General features: G+C 35.6%; 1 protein-coding gene across 5 annotated transcripts in view; it reads left to right on the top strand.

The window, feature by feature from the left end:
* Positions 1–17,600, top strand: part of LOC122519127 (putative polypeptide N-acetylgalactosaminyltransferase 9) — a 193,740-nt gene extending 176,140 nt beyond the window's left edge. For 4 of the 5 annotated variants that reach the window (XM_043638388.1, XM_043638386.1, XM_043638389.1 and 1 more), the window contains 7 exons: positions 2,111–2,424; positions 2,907–3,105; positions 3,372–3,541; positions 5,079–5,207; positions 11,415–11,525; positions 15,302–15,430; positions 15,579–17,600. In XM_043638388.1, coding sequence (XP_043494323.1) covers positions 2,111–2,424; positions 2,907–3,105; positions 3,372–3,541; positions 5,079–5,207; positions 11,415–11,525; positions 15,302–15,430; positions 15,579–15,719 — 1,193 coding nt within the window. In that variant the 3' untranslated portion in view covers positions 15,720–17,600. Of the gene's footprint in view, positions 1–2,110; positions 2,425–2,906; positions 3,106–3,371; positions 3,542–5,078; positions 5,208–11,414; positions 11,526–12,110; positions 12,216–15,301; positions 15,431–15,578 lie in introns of all 5 variants that reach the window. The other variant, XM_043638390.1, reaches the window with a different exon arrangement.
* The last annotated feature ends 712 nt before the right edge of the window (positions 17,601–18,312 follow it).

Genomic DNA, 18,312 nt, shown 5'->3' with positions numbered 1-18,312 from the left:
TCATTCTGATGCGTCGGACCAAGGAAATAAAAGATAAAAAATAGCGAATAAAAAAGAACGGGATGCACGAAGAGAAAATTTTGGTCTCCTTATCAAGATGAAGAAAAAAACTGGTGTGTGTACTTATGTACGCACGTAAGAAGTTATACTTCTTTTGCGTACCAAAACAAATATAACCTCAATAACCTCAAAAATAACTTAAAAAAAAAAAGAAAGGAAATATATTTTCAACCGATCGATATATTACATATATAAGAAAGAATACAAAACAAAAAAAAACAAAAATATCAAAATATAGATATCAGTCCATACTAAATATAAGGGAGATATATCGAATTAATTTATGCGTCAACGGCCATGGCGCTGTGATAGCATTGGTTCGCGCTCGATCATTTAAGTCAAGCAGCGCTGAGTAGGATTAGTACTTGGATGGGTGACCCGCTTGAGAAAAAAAGGGGAAGAAGAAGAGAGACAACTTCATGCCGTAAACTTGAAATCGTTTTGCCGCGCGTCGTAAATACCGACAAACTTCATGGTGTCGTTTTCCCAGACGCTCGGAACCAAATCACTCCCCATTACATTTTCCCCAACGCGCCAAAAGAAGTATAACTTCAAAAAAAAGAAAAGGAGAAATGAAAAATTGGGTGATTGGGGAGGGGGGTGGGTGTGTTTTATATCCTTGTCGTCCTTTGATTTCTCATTCTTTCTTTCTTTCTTGCTTCCTTCCTTCTACTTTTTTTCTTTTCTTTTTCTTTTTCTTCCCCTTTCTCTTTCTCGTTGGTTCAAAAATGCAAATGGTATGCGGGCTTGATGTAAGTTCAACCACGTCGCGAACATTCCAAGGATTTTATCGATTTCCTTGGCCATTTCCATAGAGCAAACAGGAATGGAAGATAACGCGCGGGTCACAACGATCAACGAACGGAATCCCTTTATAAACCATATCCATAGTCAAGTGAGCTTAGACCATGTAGATTTAGGATCACCGTCCGGGGTCTCTTGCAAAGCTATTGTAACGGAGAATAAATCAAGGGACGTCCACTAATTACTTCGGCCTTCTGAAGCGCACTTCTGTGGTCACCCCTATCCTCGTAAATCTAAATATCGTGTGTATCGTAGTTACATTTTTGTTATAGTCATATAGAAAATCTTAAGGATTTAAAATCATTCCAAGTTTTTTTTACCTAATCAAATCTATTTATACATGTTAATTTGTGTTTTATCTTTTTCTTTTGTTTCTTTTTTCTTTTTATCAATTTTTTTTTATAGAAAAAAAAATGAAAAACGTTTAAATCAAGTACTTCTCTGTATATAAATACTTCTTGATGAAACATAAACAGTTCGTCTTCGTGAAAAGAGAAATATTATGTTCGTTAATGGCGTGCATAGTGAAACACACCCACCCCACTATCACTTGGCCGAGTTTCTTTTTCTCCCGTGCAATCACGAAATGCAGTATCTTTAAGAGAGTTATTTAGGAAAAATGACTTTTTATAGTTTCTGACGCGTTTTTTATTTTCAACTTTTTAAGAACAATGTTTTATCACGAGGAATTGCTTTTTTCTCTTTCTCTGCAATGGAAGAAAAGCAACGAAAAAAGTAACATTTGTTTACTAATATCTCGTGACAATAATTTAACAAAATGATACCTCCTGTTATATACCATTTAAGTATAATATATTTCAATGCATAAGTTGGAGCATTTTGTTATCGAGAAACACGCGTTGACGTTTTAGGAAGTTTAGATTTGCATATTATCGATATAGACTATACATATACCAATCACGTCCGGAATGTGTTACTTTGGTTCGGTAACTCAATCGATCTAAAGTTTAAATCATAAATCATAAATTTGAAAATATATACGAGTATATATCAAATTGTAAGCGTAGAAAATAAATTCCAATAGAAATGAACAAATCTTAATTTCATTTTCGATTGAAATTTCCAAATGAAATACAATCCAATCGCTCGCATACCGAATAATATAATATAATATAATATGAATATGTAGATTTTTAAAGATTTGTTATCATTTCTTTAAAAAAAAAAAAAAAAAAAGAAACAGGAAAAAGAATGAAATAAACAGTTGATCGGAATATTCCAACAGCTCATCTGAAACGGCAGCTGGAAGATTACATGATGAATTATCCGAAGGTGAAAATCATTCGTGCCCAAAAACGCGAAGGCTTGATAAGGGCTCGTCTACTTGGTGCATCGGCTACCAAAGCACCGGTCCTCACGTATTTGGACAGTCACTGTGAATGCACCGTAGGATGGCTCGAACCTCTTTTGGATAGAATAGCGCGTGATCCAACGACGGTAGTTTGTCCAGTAATCGATGTTATCGATGACACTACACTCGAGTACCATTGGAGAGACTCAGGTGGTGTGAACGTCGGCGGCTTCGATTGGAATCTTCAGGTAAACCAATCCAGACTTGACTTTAATTTAAGTAACGATTTCGCGGAAGAATGAAAACTGTCCTGACAAATCCTAGATTTCTGGAAACCTGAGTAAGCAGAAGTGAGTGAGATTCTCCATTTATTTTTTCTTGGATTTTTTTTCTCTTTCCCTCTCTCTCTTCCTCTCTCTCTATTTCTTTCAGAGATATTCGAAGGAATTTTAATTGGAAACCGACGATTAAGCTGAAAACTCTGTAACGTGAATTACTTTGTCTCTTTTTTTTTCTTTTAATTCTTATAATATCATCTTATGTTTTTCGTTTCTTATGATAATAAGAGAAAAGAGAACAAAAGGAACGAGTAAGAAAAGTTGGTTGGAAAGGTTTTACTTTTTCTTCTTCTTTTTTTTTTTTATTGTAATCTGGTGAAAGCATTGTCGTTATGCTAAACAGTTTAAGTTTGTCAAGTTTACGACGTGATATCTTCTGTTTTTTTAATCAGTTCAACTGGCACGCGGTACCGGAAAGGGAGAAGAAAAGACATAAGAATCCGGCGGAGCCTGTTTGGTCACCTACAATGGCGGGTGGTTTGTTCTCGATAGATCGTGCTTTCTTCGAGAAACTCGGTACATACGATAGTGGATTCGATATCTGGGGCGGTGAGAATCTCGAGTTATCCTTCAAGACTTGGATGTGCGGAGGTACGATTGTTGATTAATATTTATGATACGACACTTCATGAACTCGTTTGCTTTGTATAATTGTAATTCGCGAAAATAGATGAAAGAAAAAAAGAAAGAAAAAAAACCCGTTGTTGTAAGTACGTGATAGAAATCACAGCTGGAACAACACTCGAGTTCGAGTTATTTTTTTTCTTTTTTTTTAAACGTTAAAGTTATATATAGAACGAAATAGAAAATTGGTTTGAAAAGCTTAATTCGACAAGCGGTACGTACCTGTCCTTCAGGTACTCTGGAAATCGTGCCGTGTTCGCACGTGGGTCATATCTTCAGGAAGCGTTCCCCTTACAAGTGGCGTAGCGGCGTGAACGTGCTCAAGAGGAATAGCATAAGGTTGAGTGAAGTGTGGTTGGACGAGTACGCCAAGTACTACTACCAAAGGATAGGTCACGACAAGGTGAGCACTTCTCTTTTGCTGCTTGAATAACCTTTCTACCGCTCGGTTTTTAACTTTTCTCCCTGTTTCTCTCTCTCTCTCTCTCTCTCTCTCTCTATCTATCTCTCTTTCTCTCTTGGTTTTCGTTTACGAGAAGCGACGTGTGGTTGCTTAACTTCGTGAAATGTGACATGCCGAGTTCTCACGAGGATAACAATATTTTGCAAGATTTATCACGAATGTTTTCCCGGGAAGAGATTTTTCCAGTATAAATTGATAAACATTTTATACGAATTTCGTTTATAACTTCGTTTTTATTATATAATATTTATTATTTGTTTTAATTAATAAAATTAAAAATATAAGAAAATAAAAGAAAAAAGAAAGAAAGAGAGAGAGAGAGAAATAGAGATAGTGTTTGAGTGTATACGTGAAAAGTAACGTTATAAGGTACACACAAGTGAGCGATGATGGAAAGGAGCATGACTCGGAACTTCTCGTAAAAAGGAAACCGTAAACGATCGAGAAAGGTTCGAGTAAAGATAACTCGCCTGTCTTGGCTTCTTCTACTGCCGGCTATAACGATTTATCGTTTATCGTCGATCTTCATTCGTTCCTTGTCTTCGGACCTGCCACGATCGACGGGCCGAAGTGATCAAATAAAATGGATTGTACCGGTAGCTTCAACTTCTTGACGACCAACAATGTACGTCTTCTGATTTTCACATTCACATCCCTCCACGAACGATAAATAAAAGGAAGACAAGCCAAACGACAAAGGAGATTTCTCGATCATAATTTGTTATCATCATCGTCACGATCATTCTCGTCAAATTATGATTGCAACGTGAAAAGATTACTTTAGAAATAAGTATAGATATAATACGAAAAGATATTTTGTATAGAGTGGAATGATTGTCTTGACCAATAAGAAAGCATGAAAAATTGTAAATAGAAATGATGCCATAGGAAATATTTCATACAATATTTTATGATATCTTTTATATTATTCTAACGGCTTCAATTTTGGTATTATCTATTTGTTAATCTAAACAATTTGACAATTGGTAGAGCGTACGAACGATTTTTTGTTTTGGTCAAATTATTTGATAGAAAATGAAATTTGAAAATTCATTGTAATATTTTATTTTTTTTTTTCCTATTATAATTTTAACTCTATTTTATAAATCTAAAATGTTAAAAACAATTAAATAACGAATGAACGATTTCATGAGGAGAGAGAGGGAGGGGGTAAAAGCCGTCGCCATCCAGCAAGAAAAGCAAGCGTATTCTGTTTAAAAAGCATAGAAGGAGAAAAGGACAAGACGGGGCTCTAACTTTAATTAAAATCTTAGTCATCGTTGAATTTCCGGACAAGATCATCTGCACTTCATCTCGCTTTTGAAGAGCTTTGAGTTTTTGTTCGTCGAAGCGTAAGAATGATTCCACAGTCGCTATCTCCATCTCTTTTACTCTCTAGCTTCTTTTTCAGTCGAGTAAACATTCCCCGGTGGATGGATAAACTTTTCCGAACTTTTTATGATTTACGATTTTTCAGGGTAACTTTGGGGACGTATCGGAACGGAAAGCCCTGAGGAAAAAGCTCGGATGCAAGTCGTTTAAATGGTACCTCGACAACATTTACCCGGAACTCTTCATTCCCGGAGAAGCCGTAGCTTCTGGAGAGGTAAGATCTCCGATAGAATGTTTCTTGCTTTTCTCTCTTCCTTTAGGTTTGTTAAAAAGAGGAGCAGCATTGCTGCTCTCTTCGATAGAGAACAGATAGATCAGAGAAAAATGAAAAGAAAAAGAATAAGAAGAAGAAAAGGAAGAGGAAGAGGAAGAGGAAGAGGAAGAGGAAGAGGAAGAGGAAGAGGAAGAGGAAGAGGAAAAGGAAGATGAAGAATAAAACAAGGAGGACGAAGGGTGCTGATACGGTAGCAATGCTGGCAAGCAAACCTGTGGGAAAGAAAAAGAGGAATTCCTTGTAACAACGGCTATGTCTCTTTGATCCATCAAAGCGTCGAATTACAATCCTCGAGAGGATCTTTTTCCACACTAGCCTGTTGGACGCATTCCGAATACATTTGAACTTTCTCTCTTTTCCCCTTACTTCCCCCCCCCCCTTTTCACCTACACTGCATATTACGTTTCCTCTTGATCTCTTCTCGAATATTTATCGGATCTTCATCTCTTTTGAAAGTAGAAACCTTTGTGCTAGTATGTACTATATATATATATATAATCAGTTCTGAAGGCAACGTTTAACAAATCGTCAAACGTTAATTACTATCGTTTAACGCATTCTCCTCTGTACTTTATGTGTTCTTCTCTCTCTCTCTCTCTCTCTCTCTCTCTCTTTTTCTCTTTCTCTTTCTCTTTCTCTTTTTGACCAACCAATATCGTTTCGATAATAACTCGTTTGTTTACTGGCTTCGCGGCGTGTCCCAAGCCTGTGGCAAAATTTGAAAGCACTGGCTTCTACACATTGCCGGATGTGTTTTAATTGAGTTTCCCGTTAATTAATTTACAGTTCTCTCTTTCTAGCTTTCCCTCTCCCTCCCTCTATCTCTCTTTATATTTTTCCTTTTTTATCTATCTATCTCTTTTTCTCTATCTATGTGCGCCAAGGGCACTATTATCACGATGAAAATTAGTTTATGAAATCGGAGATGATAATTCGCAGAGTCGTATAACTTGCAACAGGATTCTTTCGCAACAACGTCAATCGTGTTATTAAACTGAAATCGAGTAAGGAAAGTCGGAAGTTGTATAAAGGTCGTAATTAATATTTTATTTATTCCCGTTAACGTAGATTGGGATCGTAATCAGATTAATTAGCCACAGACTTCCTATATATAATAAATCATGAAGGAGTTGAGAACCGGAATTTCTCCGAAAGCAAACAAAGAAAAAGGTATAAATACTTAGCAGTAATAATATATTGAATATTTATAGCGAATGCATGTGATATCATCTTCGAGATATTTCAATTAAACGTTAATCGTAAAGTAACTCATATTTGAGCTTACCTGGACTGTCGTCACTATAAGAAATTAAACAAAAATACAATAATAGTTATTTCATCCGAAAGCATATATAAAAAAAATAAGATTTAAATATTTCCGAATGCGCGCGTAGAGGTTTATAATTAAAAGATATTCCAATATCTCGTATTAATTTTTATTATTACTTTTCAAGAAACCCATACTCGATTTAGTTTGGGAACGATCAATGCTTTAAAATCATGTTAAAAGAAACTAATCTTTTATTGTAAAAGGAAGAAGAATGAATGATCTTAAGAAGTGGAGATAGGGGGGGGGTCTTTTTCCGGGTGATGCACCAATCTGATTGATATGGAAATTTCACGTCGGCTTTGGGCTTTCATCGATCACAAAGCAAACAGACTATATAATCGATTAGCTATGTCTTCAATGGGCAAGGTAAATGTACTCGTCGTATACCTAGCGACGCTTCGTGCCTTTTGTTCCGTGCTCCTCCAATCCGATCAACTCGCGAGGTGGTACTACTCATCCTCCCCCTCCGCCCCTTCCACCTCCTCGTCATCGTTCTCGTTCTCGTCCACCTCTTGGTTCGTTACAACGTCCTGTGGGGGTGTAGGATTGTTAGTGGCAGAAGCGATGATTGATGCCGACGAGCTTGCGACACAGGAAACAATGGCTGCTTCGATTGGGCAACAATGCTTGGGGGTCGCCGTTGTCGGGGCAATCTCGATTGGTTAGAATTCGCGAGCTTTCTCTCTTCTCATCGTCGGACTTCCGATCGGAAATCGATTCGTCGTACGCGATCGGTCATCAGGAATTCCTTTTTCTTTTCTTTTCAAAATCTTGAGTAAAAAGACATTTCTCTTAGTCTCTTATCACCCACTCATACATCTACACGCACATACACTTAGACACGTATACGTACCTACTATCAAAATCACGTGTGTATATCAACGAATCAGGAGGAAGATATTCGACGTTTATACAATCAATTGTCTCTCGAAATTGTTTCGAATTGTTTTCCCGAGCTTATAGATATTGTGTTCAATAGTATATTTCTATTTTTGACATCCTGTTTTTTATATGAAAAGAAAAAAGGAACAAATAAGGAAGGAAAAGAAATAAACAGGGAAAAACATATTCTACAAAACGATGACCGTTCCTCAACGTTCTTTGAAAGATTAATCATTTTACTATTCTCTCTTGTATACATACACGGGGTACGTTGGATCAAAATCGAGATTATCGATTCTCGAATGTACACTATCTAACCCAATTTGATTTTGATTTCTCGCAGGGATTGGTCTAGCAATACAGTTTTAATTCCTCCCTCGTTACTAACGATCACTCATGGATCTTGATTTATATCCATAGCACGGAGACACTCCTCCTGGCATTCGTAATCGCTAAATGATCGATAACGTATCACACGTGTCTCGTTTGGTAAAATGAAATAGTCATGATTAAGCTTGCTGGTTGTCTCAATTGACATAATCAAAGTCGTGTATCTGTCGATCGATTTAAACTCGTTAAATTAATAATAGTAATAAAAAAAGAGAAAAAAGAAAAAACATAAAACAAAAAAAAAGAGAAGGAAGGAAGAAGAAAACATTCCTTTCTTCAATATCCTATTATTGACCGGAAATTCGCTGGGCAATTTCCGTTCCTATTTCTCGGTTCTTATTGGCCAATGGGAAGAGCGCATCTTGAAAGCAATACGTCCATCGATCGAACATGATAATGGAAGCCAACGGAATTCGGTGTCGAGTTTTGCGAATGGTATCGAGCGTTATTTTATCCATCCCCTGTTCCTATCATTTATCTTTTTCTTTCTTTCTTTCTTTCTTTCTTTCCACTTTTCCTTTCTCTACTTCTTCCTTCTCTTTCCTGATATCCAACATCCGACGTATTTCGTGTAGGTATATAGAAAAGGAACGCGTTTTCCAATATTTTTCTCAGAGACAGCACTAACCAGCGACAGCAGCAGCAGCAGTAACAACAGCAACAAGGGTGTGGATCGCGAGTAGGAGATTCTAGGGACTGAAGGGTTGTAAAGGATAGACGATAAAAAGGAAGAAGAGATTAAAGAATGAGCAGATATATTCAGGAAAAAGCATTGCACGCGGCTTCGCTACATTCCGGAATGTCTCGACATGCAAAATAACAATTTCCATGCTCGAAAGTCACGAACCTCGGTTGCCCTTCTCTTCATCCCCCCTTCGTTTTCCACCTCCTTTGCCTCTTATCCATTTACTCGTCGTTGTCCTCCCGTCCCGTTCCTTCCCGCCTCCGCCGTTCCTTCTCTTTGCTTCGAAGGAAAATGTTCTCCTCTTTTTTCCTTTTTTCTCCTCTCTTTACGTCATCCCAAGCCCTTCGTCATCTCTCTTCTTTCTAATCCCTTCGTATATTTTTTGCTCTCCCCCCTTCTTCCCCCTTCGGTCAAAGGTACGCACCGATCTTCCAGTAAATCACGTTGACGCCTCTTCTCGCGCATCAGAGAGACGACCGTCGCATGCTGGGATGGATAAATGGGGTGGCAAGGGGTGGAAGGGAGAGAGAGAATTTATAGTTCTCGGTGCTCGACGAGCCTGTCCAGAAATCGTGCACAGCGTGAATAATTTCCATTGCACGTGTTACGTTTCGTACGTGAGCCTCGACAAACGAGACGAATTTTATTCGTTGGTTAAAAGTGAGAGAGAGAGAGAGAGAGAGAGAGAGGAGGAAAGGTAAATGCGATTTTCGAGTCGTTTCAAATCTTCTCTCTCTCTCTCTCTCTCTCTCTCTTTCTTTCTTTTTCCCTTTCTCTTGTTTTTTTTCTTTTCTTTTTGCGTGCCGTGTATATAATGCAACTTCCTCGCGTTTCTATATCGACGAGGCAGCAATGCACCAACCACCCGGTGTTGTTAACGTTTGGAAATTATTCGATCGGTATAGGGTGTTCGATATTGATTAGTTTGTTTCTAGTTTCTCGCTTGTTAATTTCAGTTCGATTGTTTGAATTTATTTCTATTCTATTTCTTTACATTCGTTTGCGTTTTAAGACAAACGTAAAATAATTTTCGATCATTGGGATTCATATTCGTTTTCTTATCTATCAATAATTTTTTGCCATCTGATAAATCCGCGTATCAGGGAATATCATTTTTCTATTGACATCAAGAGAGAGAGAGAGAGATATATATATATATATATATCAAAAACGTATTGAAAAATCCCAACACGTCCAGCAGGTTTGGGAAAAAAGGTTGTGATAGAAGGAAGGATAGTAACGGAGGGATCCTCGAGGTTCTTCTTTCGTTTGACCGAATCAGATCGTAGAGTGAAAAATCTTCCTGATCATGACCGTACCTCGGAAATTTGAGGGGAAAACTGTGTCTCGGAAGAGCTAGCGATAAGTCACTTATTTTTTATTTTAGCTTACGACTAACGACGACGACGACGACGACGACGACGATGACGATCACAACGATGAAAAAAAAAAGAGGAAAAGAAAAAGAAGAAGAGTAAGAGTAGGGAAAGGTGGGGTGGAGTACTAGCAGCAGCAGCAGCAGTAGCAGCAGTAGTAGCAGCAGTAGCATGATATGAAAAGAGAAAAAGAGAAAGAAGGTAGTGGTAGTAGTAGAGTGCTGCCCGAGGTAGACGAAGAAAAAGGAGAGAAAGATGAAGATGCTCACATTTGAAACTGCAACGACCACAGAATTCTTGCGTGTCAGTGAAATCAGGACTGCTGACCGAGCTTCGTGACTGAATGCATCCTACGTACACACACATATACACACGTACATCCATACATACTTATACACATATGTATTTAAGTAAGTATGTACGTACGTATGCGCAAGCGCATTCGCGCGCATATGTATTTGTGTATGTATGGACGGATACATGCATACATATTGGCCCTACGCTCACTAGAATTTCTTTCGGCATAAAGTTCGGAGGAGCTTCGTTTTCTCATTGCCGATTTGCTTGCAGCTTCCGCTTGAAAAATGAGACAGTTCGATCGTACGGCCATGTAGTCCTCTGACTTTCACCTGCCCCCCCCCCAGAATTCTCTCTTTTCTCTTCTCTCTATCTTTGTCTCTATCCTACTACTACTACTACCTTTTCCTCTTCTTTTTTCCGTGTTTTTCTTTTTCTTTTTTTGTTTCTTCTCTTCTCTTTTTTCTTTCTCTCTCTTTGTCCTTTCCTTTCGAATGTTCTCCCGTACTTGGAATAAAAGTACGGGCGGATGCAAAAAATGCGAGAAGGTAGACGATAAAAATGTCGAGTGCATTTTCATTCGATCCCCACGCTATCTTTGTTAACTCGTTGGGACAGCGTAATTTTTATAAGGCGAGTTACTAGAGAGAACGAATATTTATCGCTCGAGGTAAACATTTTGTCCCCAATTTCTGTCGTAATTATACAAAAATTCGTAATTCGCTAATTTTTAAAATAATAAATTCATTTTCCTGAAATCTCGCTTGATAATAAATACAATTAATTGAAATTATTGTAGTTTCGCTTACACGCGAGTTTTATATTCGTTCTTGCTTAATTTTTTTTTCTTTCAGATACTATTTCCGAAGCGGGAAATTATCATTATATTATATATTATTTGTGTTCTGCTTATAATAATATTTTTTCGTTGGAATTTATTTTCAGGAACATCGAATAAAATTATTCTCCCATAAACCCCTAACTTTCCTTTTTGTTTTTCTTTTTTTTACTGTTTTTCGTTCTCGCTTTCTACCTACCCCGCCCCCCATTTTTTTTTCTTTCATGTTATATGATTTTCTCTTCAATTTTGCCAGATACGTTGTACGAATAGAACTAATCGTTACTAATGACCTTAATAATGATTTTAATCCTCGAGATATAATCGTACTAACATTAAACGACGACAGGTACGTAATCTTGGAGAAGGAGGCAACACCTGCTTGGATTCTCCGGCACGAAAGGCCGATTTGCATAAGCCAACCGGACTCTACCCGTGTCATCGACAAGGAGGAAATCAGGTAGAATGGATAATACCGGCTGAACGAATTTTCTTCCGGCAACCCTGAAAAAACTTACGTCAAAACTTATATCACAGTTTCTATTTTCTATTCTTATTTTCACGTCGTTCGTATTCTGTTACGATAAAGAAACTACGATTTTTCGTTTCGCATCGACTAGAAGTAAAAAAAAAAGCTAAATTAATTTTCTACAATTTTTTTGTAGAAAGTCATTACAAAAAAAAATCTAAAGAAAATTGTCGAAAAACGTGAAATCGTCGTTTTTAAAGGTCAATCTAACATTCTAACAACGTTTGTGTACATATATAAATAACCCCTTGCATTGTTTGTGTTTTGTGTGTGCACGATTTTATGTGATCTGATTTTTGTTTTCTTCTTTCTTTATTATGCTTGTCCAAAGTACGAAAGCGGAGGAGCCAAGGATATTAATAATAATAAAAAATATAGCTTAGAGATTCTAGACGTAAGAAATAAATTAGGATAAAAATATTAAAATATACAAGAAAAAAAATAATATAAATGCGATAGCAGTATCGTGAATCGGTATTAAAAAAAATGTTGTATGTATCGAATTGTTAAACGCAGATAAGACAACTCGCTAGCGGCATATGTATAGACTCGCCAGGAAAACCGGAAGACCTTCACCAGGCCGTGGGTTTATATCCTTGTCACCGTCAGGGCGGCAATCAGGTACACGAATCTGGGCACGTCGCGATACGAGTTGGGGAAAACGAATAACATCGAATTAGTATTTCGGGGCACGCGGTGTCTTACTTACTAACTTATAGGATTAAAGTGTGTGTTTTGGGATTTAGGCTCGGATATGTGTGATCGATTGTGCTCTTTCTGTTTGTGTTTTTTTTTAATTATTATTTTTATTAAGGTGACGGTGTTTTTTAGAAAATCGCTTTTTTATCACCAATTTATCATCAACAACGACAACAACGAACAAAAGCACAAAAATACGCGAGTAAATTAAAAGATTAGAAAAAAATGGATCTCTAATTTGTTTTTTTTTTTCAATTGAATTATTATAATATATATATATATATATATGTATATGTAATTAGATGATAAGAATCTAGAAAGAATATGAATGAAGATGAATAAAGATGAGAAGAACACACGCGGTTAGATCGTCGTTAATCTTGGCTCGTTTAACGTAATTAGTAACGTCGCTAATCTGGTACGGGTGCTCATCAATCGTCGTACCTCCTGTCGGTGCGACGATCTATAACAACATTCTCTGTTGGCGTAGTTATCCATTTCCTGTCGTCGTTTATAATTTCTGAACGATCGATGTAAAGGATAATTCTCGTTGTAATTTCGAATGGCTTCTACGACGACGACGCGAGTAACGTTTCCGTCTTGAATGATTTTGAAAGAGAAATAACTAACATAAGAAGGAGAAAAGAAAACCACAAGAATACAAAACAAAACAAAAAAAGATAAAAAAGAATAGAAAAAACAGGAGAAAGCTTTTGAAAAAAATCTTGATATCTTCATCTCTTATTGTTAGTCCAGTAATGTATCAGCTTTTTCATAATCTTTGTAAAAGGGGTAGCCGTGTTATACCCCAGAACATTTTCTTTTTCTCTTTTTGTTTTCTTTCATTCATTCCTATTGTTGGTTCTATGGTAACGAGAGTGGATGACAAATTTTTTCCTCGTGATAATCGTAAAATAGCAAAACAATTTCGTTCGTACGCCTACGATAATTTTCGTAAATTAACGAGAGGAGTTACCTTTGTTAATAATTTTTTGTTTGAATTTTATATTTCATTTTTTATTTTTATTATTTTACTTCTTCTCTTTTTTTTCTCACCTTTTCTTTTCTTCGTTTTTCTTTTTTACGAGCAATTTTTCCCCTTTTAATTCCGCAACGCTTTCTTTATCGTTCAACGTTCGCGTGTTTTTGCTTTTTCGTCAAGCCACCAATTTTTTATTAAACGACGACCGTATAAAATCTCTCTCCCCCTCCTCCCTCTATAACATTCTGTAATCTTTTTTCCACAGAGAAAATTTTTGCTTCGCGTTTAACAATACTAACGAAAATGGCCTCGCTATACAATCGTTGAAACAATTAATCGTCGTTCACAGTGTGGAATACGATATCCGTACAATTTAACGTTTTCCTCTTTTCGTAACAAACATCCAACGCTTAAAACCGCGTACTTAATATTTTAACGAATTTGATCCAATTAGGATTACGAGACCCCGTTGATAACGTTTCATTACAATTGAAAACTGTTTATAAATTCAAGAAATTCAATATCCATTTGATTCTTTTAACTTTCCCAACGAGAAAATAAAAAAGTGTTAGGGGAAAAAGAAAAGAAAACATAGGATCGAAAAACCATTCCGTTTGATTGTTTATTTTTTTTTTCGTACAACACGTTGTTTACTTTTTTGTTCCTATTTTTTTTTTCTCTTTTTTTGTTTGTAACAACAACCGAAAACGATTTCTACATACGAAAGCGTTTATTAATTAATAACCGTACGACGAACGGCTCGTCGACGATCAAATGTGCAATCTCGTTAGCGAAATTATATTGTCGCGCACGCATAATGATATTTGCCAACACATTTCCTTTCTATTCACGAAGCATAATGAGTGTGACGCATGGCTAATAACATCTCGGTATAATGCATGCTTGCCACGATTCCTTGCTTCTCATTATCCTAAAGTTACTCTAAATTCTAATTGTTTCTATTGTAACCTTTTATCTCTTTTCATTTTTTTTTCTTTACTTTATTTCTTTATCTCTCATTGTCTTTATCTATCCTTGTTTCATGTATATACTGTACATACATTAAAATGATTCTGACAGCGATATGAAAGATCAATTATGGTTTTCCCCATTCGTAACTTGCAAATGCAATAATTATTCCTATGAAACTATCGGTTATATAAAAGAAAAAAAATATATATCAAACGCGTGATTAACGAACGCAACGATAACGAATCTTTTCTAGATAAACGTAAAAAAGGAACAATTTTTATACTCAAATTGGAAATTATTTTTAATGGATAATAATTAGTTTACTTGTATCGCGTTATTACAATTAAATACGTTAATATCGTTAATTAGATATTTTCTATCGGATAAAAGAAAACAAAATTCCTGAAAGCAAAACCTTGTAATACTTTAAACCATATAATTCCGGCTTTCAAGAAGAACTTTGAATTTCTGGGAATTTGTAAGCTCGTTCGTTTTACCAAAGTTAGATTCTGATCGGTTGGAATTGCACAAACGGAAACAGAACGTTAGGGGGCTTGTGTAAATCGATGCAATTTCGAGGATCATTGGATTCGATTATCGACGATCGGTACTGATTAGTAACGCTTTGACGTCGTGCAGCGTAATCCGACTTCATACGGAAGAAAGAAGAAAATTGACGAGGGAGAAAGGAATACTACCCGCATACTAGTTAACTATACTAAACCTATTCCTCGTCGTGTTAATTTGCAAAGTTAGTTTTGCAAAGAGGATTTATCATTTCTTTGAAAAATTGACAATCAAACTTCATTCACACACACACACACACACACACACACACGAGTTATATATATATATTTTATAATTATATATATTATATTATATATTTAATCAGATTAATCAACGTTCACCGATTAAATAGAAAACTTTCTTATACGCTGTCAGAATGATCATTTTTTTTTATCGTTTTCTCAAACGCTAACACACATTTGTTTAGTTTGCTATTTTTAATGAATTCTTTTGAATCTTCAAACTAACGTCAAATCATTTGTCGCAGTACTGGATGTTGAGCAAGATCGGTGAAATCCGTAGAGACGAATCTTGCCTGGACTACAGTGGCCAGGATGTTATTCTTTATCCTTGTCACGGTAGCAAAGGAAATCAACAATGGATTTATAATCCTCAGGTAAACCTTTTTTCAGTTTTATATTGATTTAAAAAAAAAAAGAAAAATAGATAAAAAAAACCTTAAAATAAAAAGCAATAAAATTAATAGTTTACTTTTCTAATAGGATACGTAACTTAAGATTGATTCCGATCTATTTACGTTTCAGACGAAACAGATAAGGCACGGAAGTAGCGACAAATGTTTAGCAATCACCGAAAGCAAGCAACGATTGCTGATGGAAGAATGTTCTTCGTCCGAATCAAGACAAAGGTGGTCCTTCGAGAATTACGATCCCTCAAAGCTGTGATATCGCGCTTATTCTCGTCGTCGATCAAACATTCCACTTGAAATACAAAAGAAACAAGTTCTACCATTCTTCCCAGGACAGAAATTTTCTATCGGCAAAACTCGTTTCGGAAGATAGGCACATTTCAAATGCTGTGACGAACAATATCACAATTTATGAATCGAAATTAACCGTTTTTATCGATTTTAACACGAACCGTCGTTTGGTACAGTTTTTCCTTTCTTTTTTTTTTTCTTTTCTTCTATTTCGTTTTTATTTCTTATTAGTGATTATAGATATATATTCGTCTTCGAATTTCTTCATTCCTTATATGTTAACTTTTCTTCATTATTTCTTTTTTTTTCTTCTATTTTTAAGACGTCGTATCGCGAATCATGGAGAATCATTTTCGAATGAGAATTGTTTTATTTCCTAAGCGTATTTGATGACGATTCTCGATGATTCTCGATTGAACGAAGAATTAACGTTAAGATGTGTGTACGTATGTGTGTGTGTTTTAAATTACGACGATTACGAACGTTAAAAGGAAAGAAAGAAAGAAAAAAAAAATATATACCTCTACGATATTTTACAAGAACGACGACGACGACGACAACCTCCTCGAAAAAAAAAACAAATTTCGTTTTTGCCTTGAACGACTCCGCGTATACGAATAATGTTGAAGAGTGTGACGGGGACACGTAGAAATGTCGTTAGAATTCTTCTTGTATTTTATTCGACTCTAATGAGAGACGAGTCGTCACGTATGTCGGTATGTTTCATTTATACGTCGATAATCGACGAGTAAATTCATCGATCGTTCATATCGAGGTATAGACGTAAAGATAACAAATAAATTATATGCAAAAATATAACAAACATTCCAATTGCGAAGCATGCGAGAAATACGTGTTTTAACTTTAACAATTGTTTTTTCTTTGTTCTCTTTCTTTTTTTTCCTCGCATAACTTTTCCAATGTTATAAAATATGCACGTGTGCCGCGTGCACGCATATGTGTATGCGAATTGTTAGTTTGTGGTTCTTATTTTCTTCTTTTTTTTTTTTGTTATTCCATTATTATTATTATTATTATAATTATTATTATTATTATTACTATTATTATTTACATTTTAATCTTCCTAAAGATTAGAACGAAAGATATTATTCTCTGCGTGGTGCAATAGTTAGAAGAATAATAAAAATATTACGTATGAATAAGAATAATGAGAAAGGCACGAGCGATTTCTGTACATTTATTGTAAAATAATATTTCTATCTTCGATAATGCCAGCTCGGATTAGTTTGTCATCTAATTTAATTATAAGAAACAATTATTACGTACGCGTAACGACGGCGAACATTTGAAAATGATTTCTTCGACGTTTAGGGTTACACGTACGTTTGATATTACGATAAACAAGGCGTGCCTCCCCCCTTTCCCCCTTTCTCCCTTTTCCCCTTTTTCCTTTCCCTTCGCCTTTATCCGTTTAAACGAGAAAATTATATTGAAATTCCATTTGCGATGCGATTCGCAAATACTTTGCGTGCCAACGAAATCGTGAATACCGTTTACCCCTCCGTCGATTACAATACGTTCTCGAATAGATCATTTTTAAAGTAAACGGTACTACTGTTACAGCCATAATACGAGAAACGATTGTCCGTGATCGATTGTTTTTTTTTGTTTTTGTAAATGAAACGAATCGTCTAAATAAAATCGTGTTTAGTTTTGTTAGATAAATCAACTATTACACGGACCGAATCACATATCCTCGCGATCTCGTTAACATATTCTATCAGTAATTGAGAAAAGAATAGTAGAAAACGATATCATTCCCCGTACATATCGATTATTAACAAAAATAATCTCAAAATGAACGAACATTTAACAAGGAAAATATGAAAAAAAAGAAAAAAAAAAATAGGAGGAAAATGATAAAATAAAGCAAACAGACAGACAACACTTTATACATTTTTTCAACGTTCTTTCAAATATCTTTATAATTATATTACGATGTTCTTGTTCGAGAGATAATAATATTTTAAGATTTCGATCGTGGATAACTTTCGAAAGAAAGCTAATCGTATTTACGATTTCGAAGATTATCGGTCGTAATACTTAGCGATACGAGTATGTATGCGTATATTATACGATTGTATGTATGTGTATGTATATGCGTATAAAAGAAATGATTTAAGGAAACAGGTCAAGCAAATACATTTACATGAATAATAGTATAAAAATAATGTAAGTGAGTATAAAGAAAGAATGAATGATAGAAAGAGAATGAGAATGAGAGAGAGAGACAGAGAGAGAGCGTATGTGTGTGAGTGAGTATGTGAGTGAGTATCGCCCGTGTTCGTCCGATTTTATGGCGAGTGCTTAATTATTATCTAAGTAAATTAGTAATTTCTCAATTGTTAGTCGTGACGAAAAAATTGTTTCATTAGTCTCCTCATCAAGTAGAAAGAAGAAAAAAAAAACGAAAGAGGAAAACACAATTCCTCCCCCCCTCCCGAAAAAACAAATATCAGAAGATTGTTGTTTTCCGTTATTGCGACAGATCATTCGAAGGTTTATCAATTAGCTTGGAAATATGAAAAAAAGAAATA

This window comes from Polistes fuscatus, unplaced genomic scaffold, assembly GCF_010416935.1.
Source record: "Polistes fuscatus isolate 324 unplaced genomic scaffold, CU_Pfus_HIC Scaffold3, whole genome shotgun sequence".
NCBI lineage: Eukaryota > Metazoa > Arthropoda > Insecta > Hymenoptera > Vespidae > Polistes > Polistes fuscatus.
This window is presented reverse-complemented; position numbering and strand designations above follow the sequence as displayed.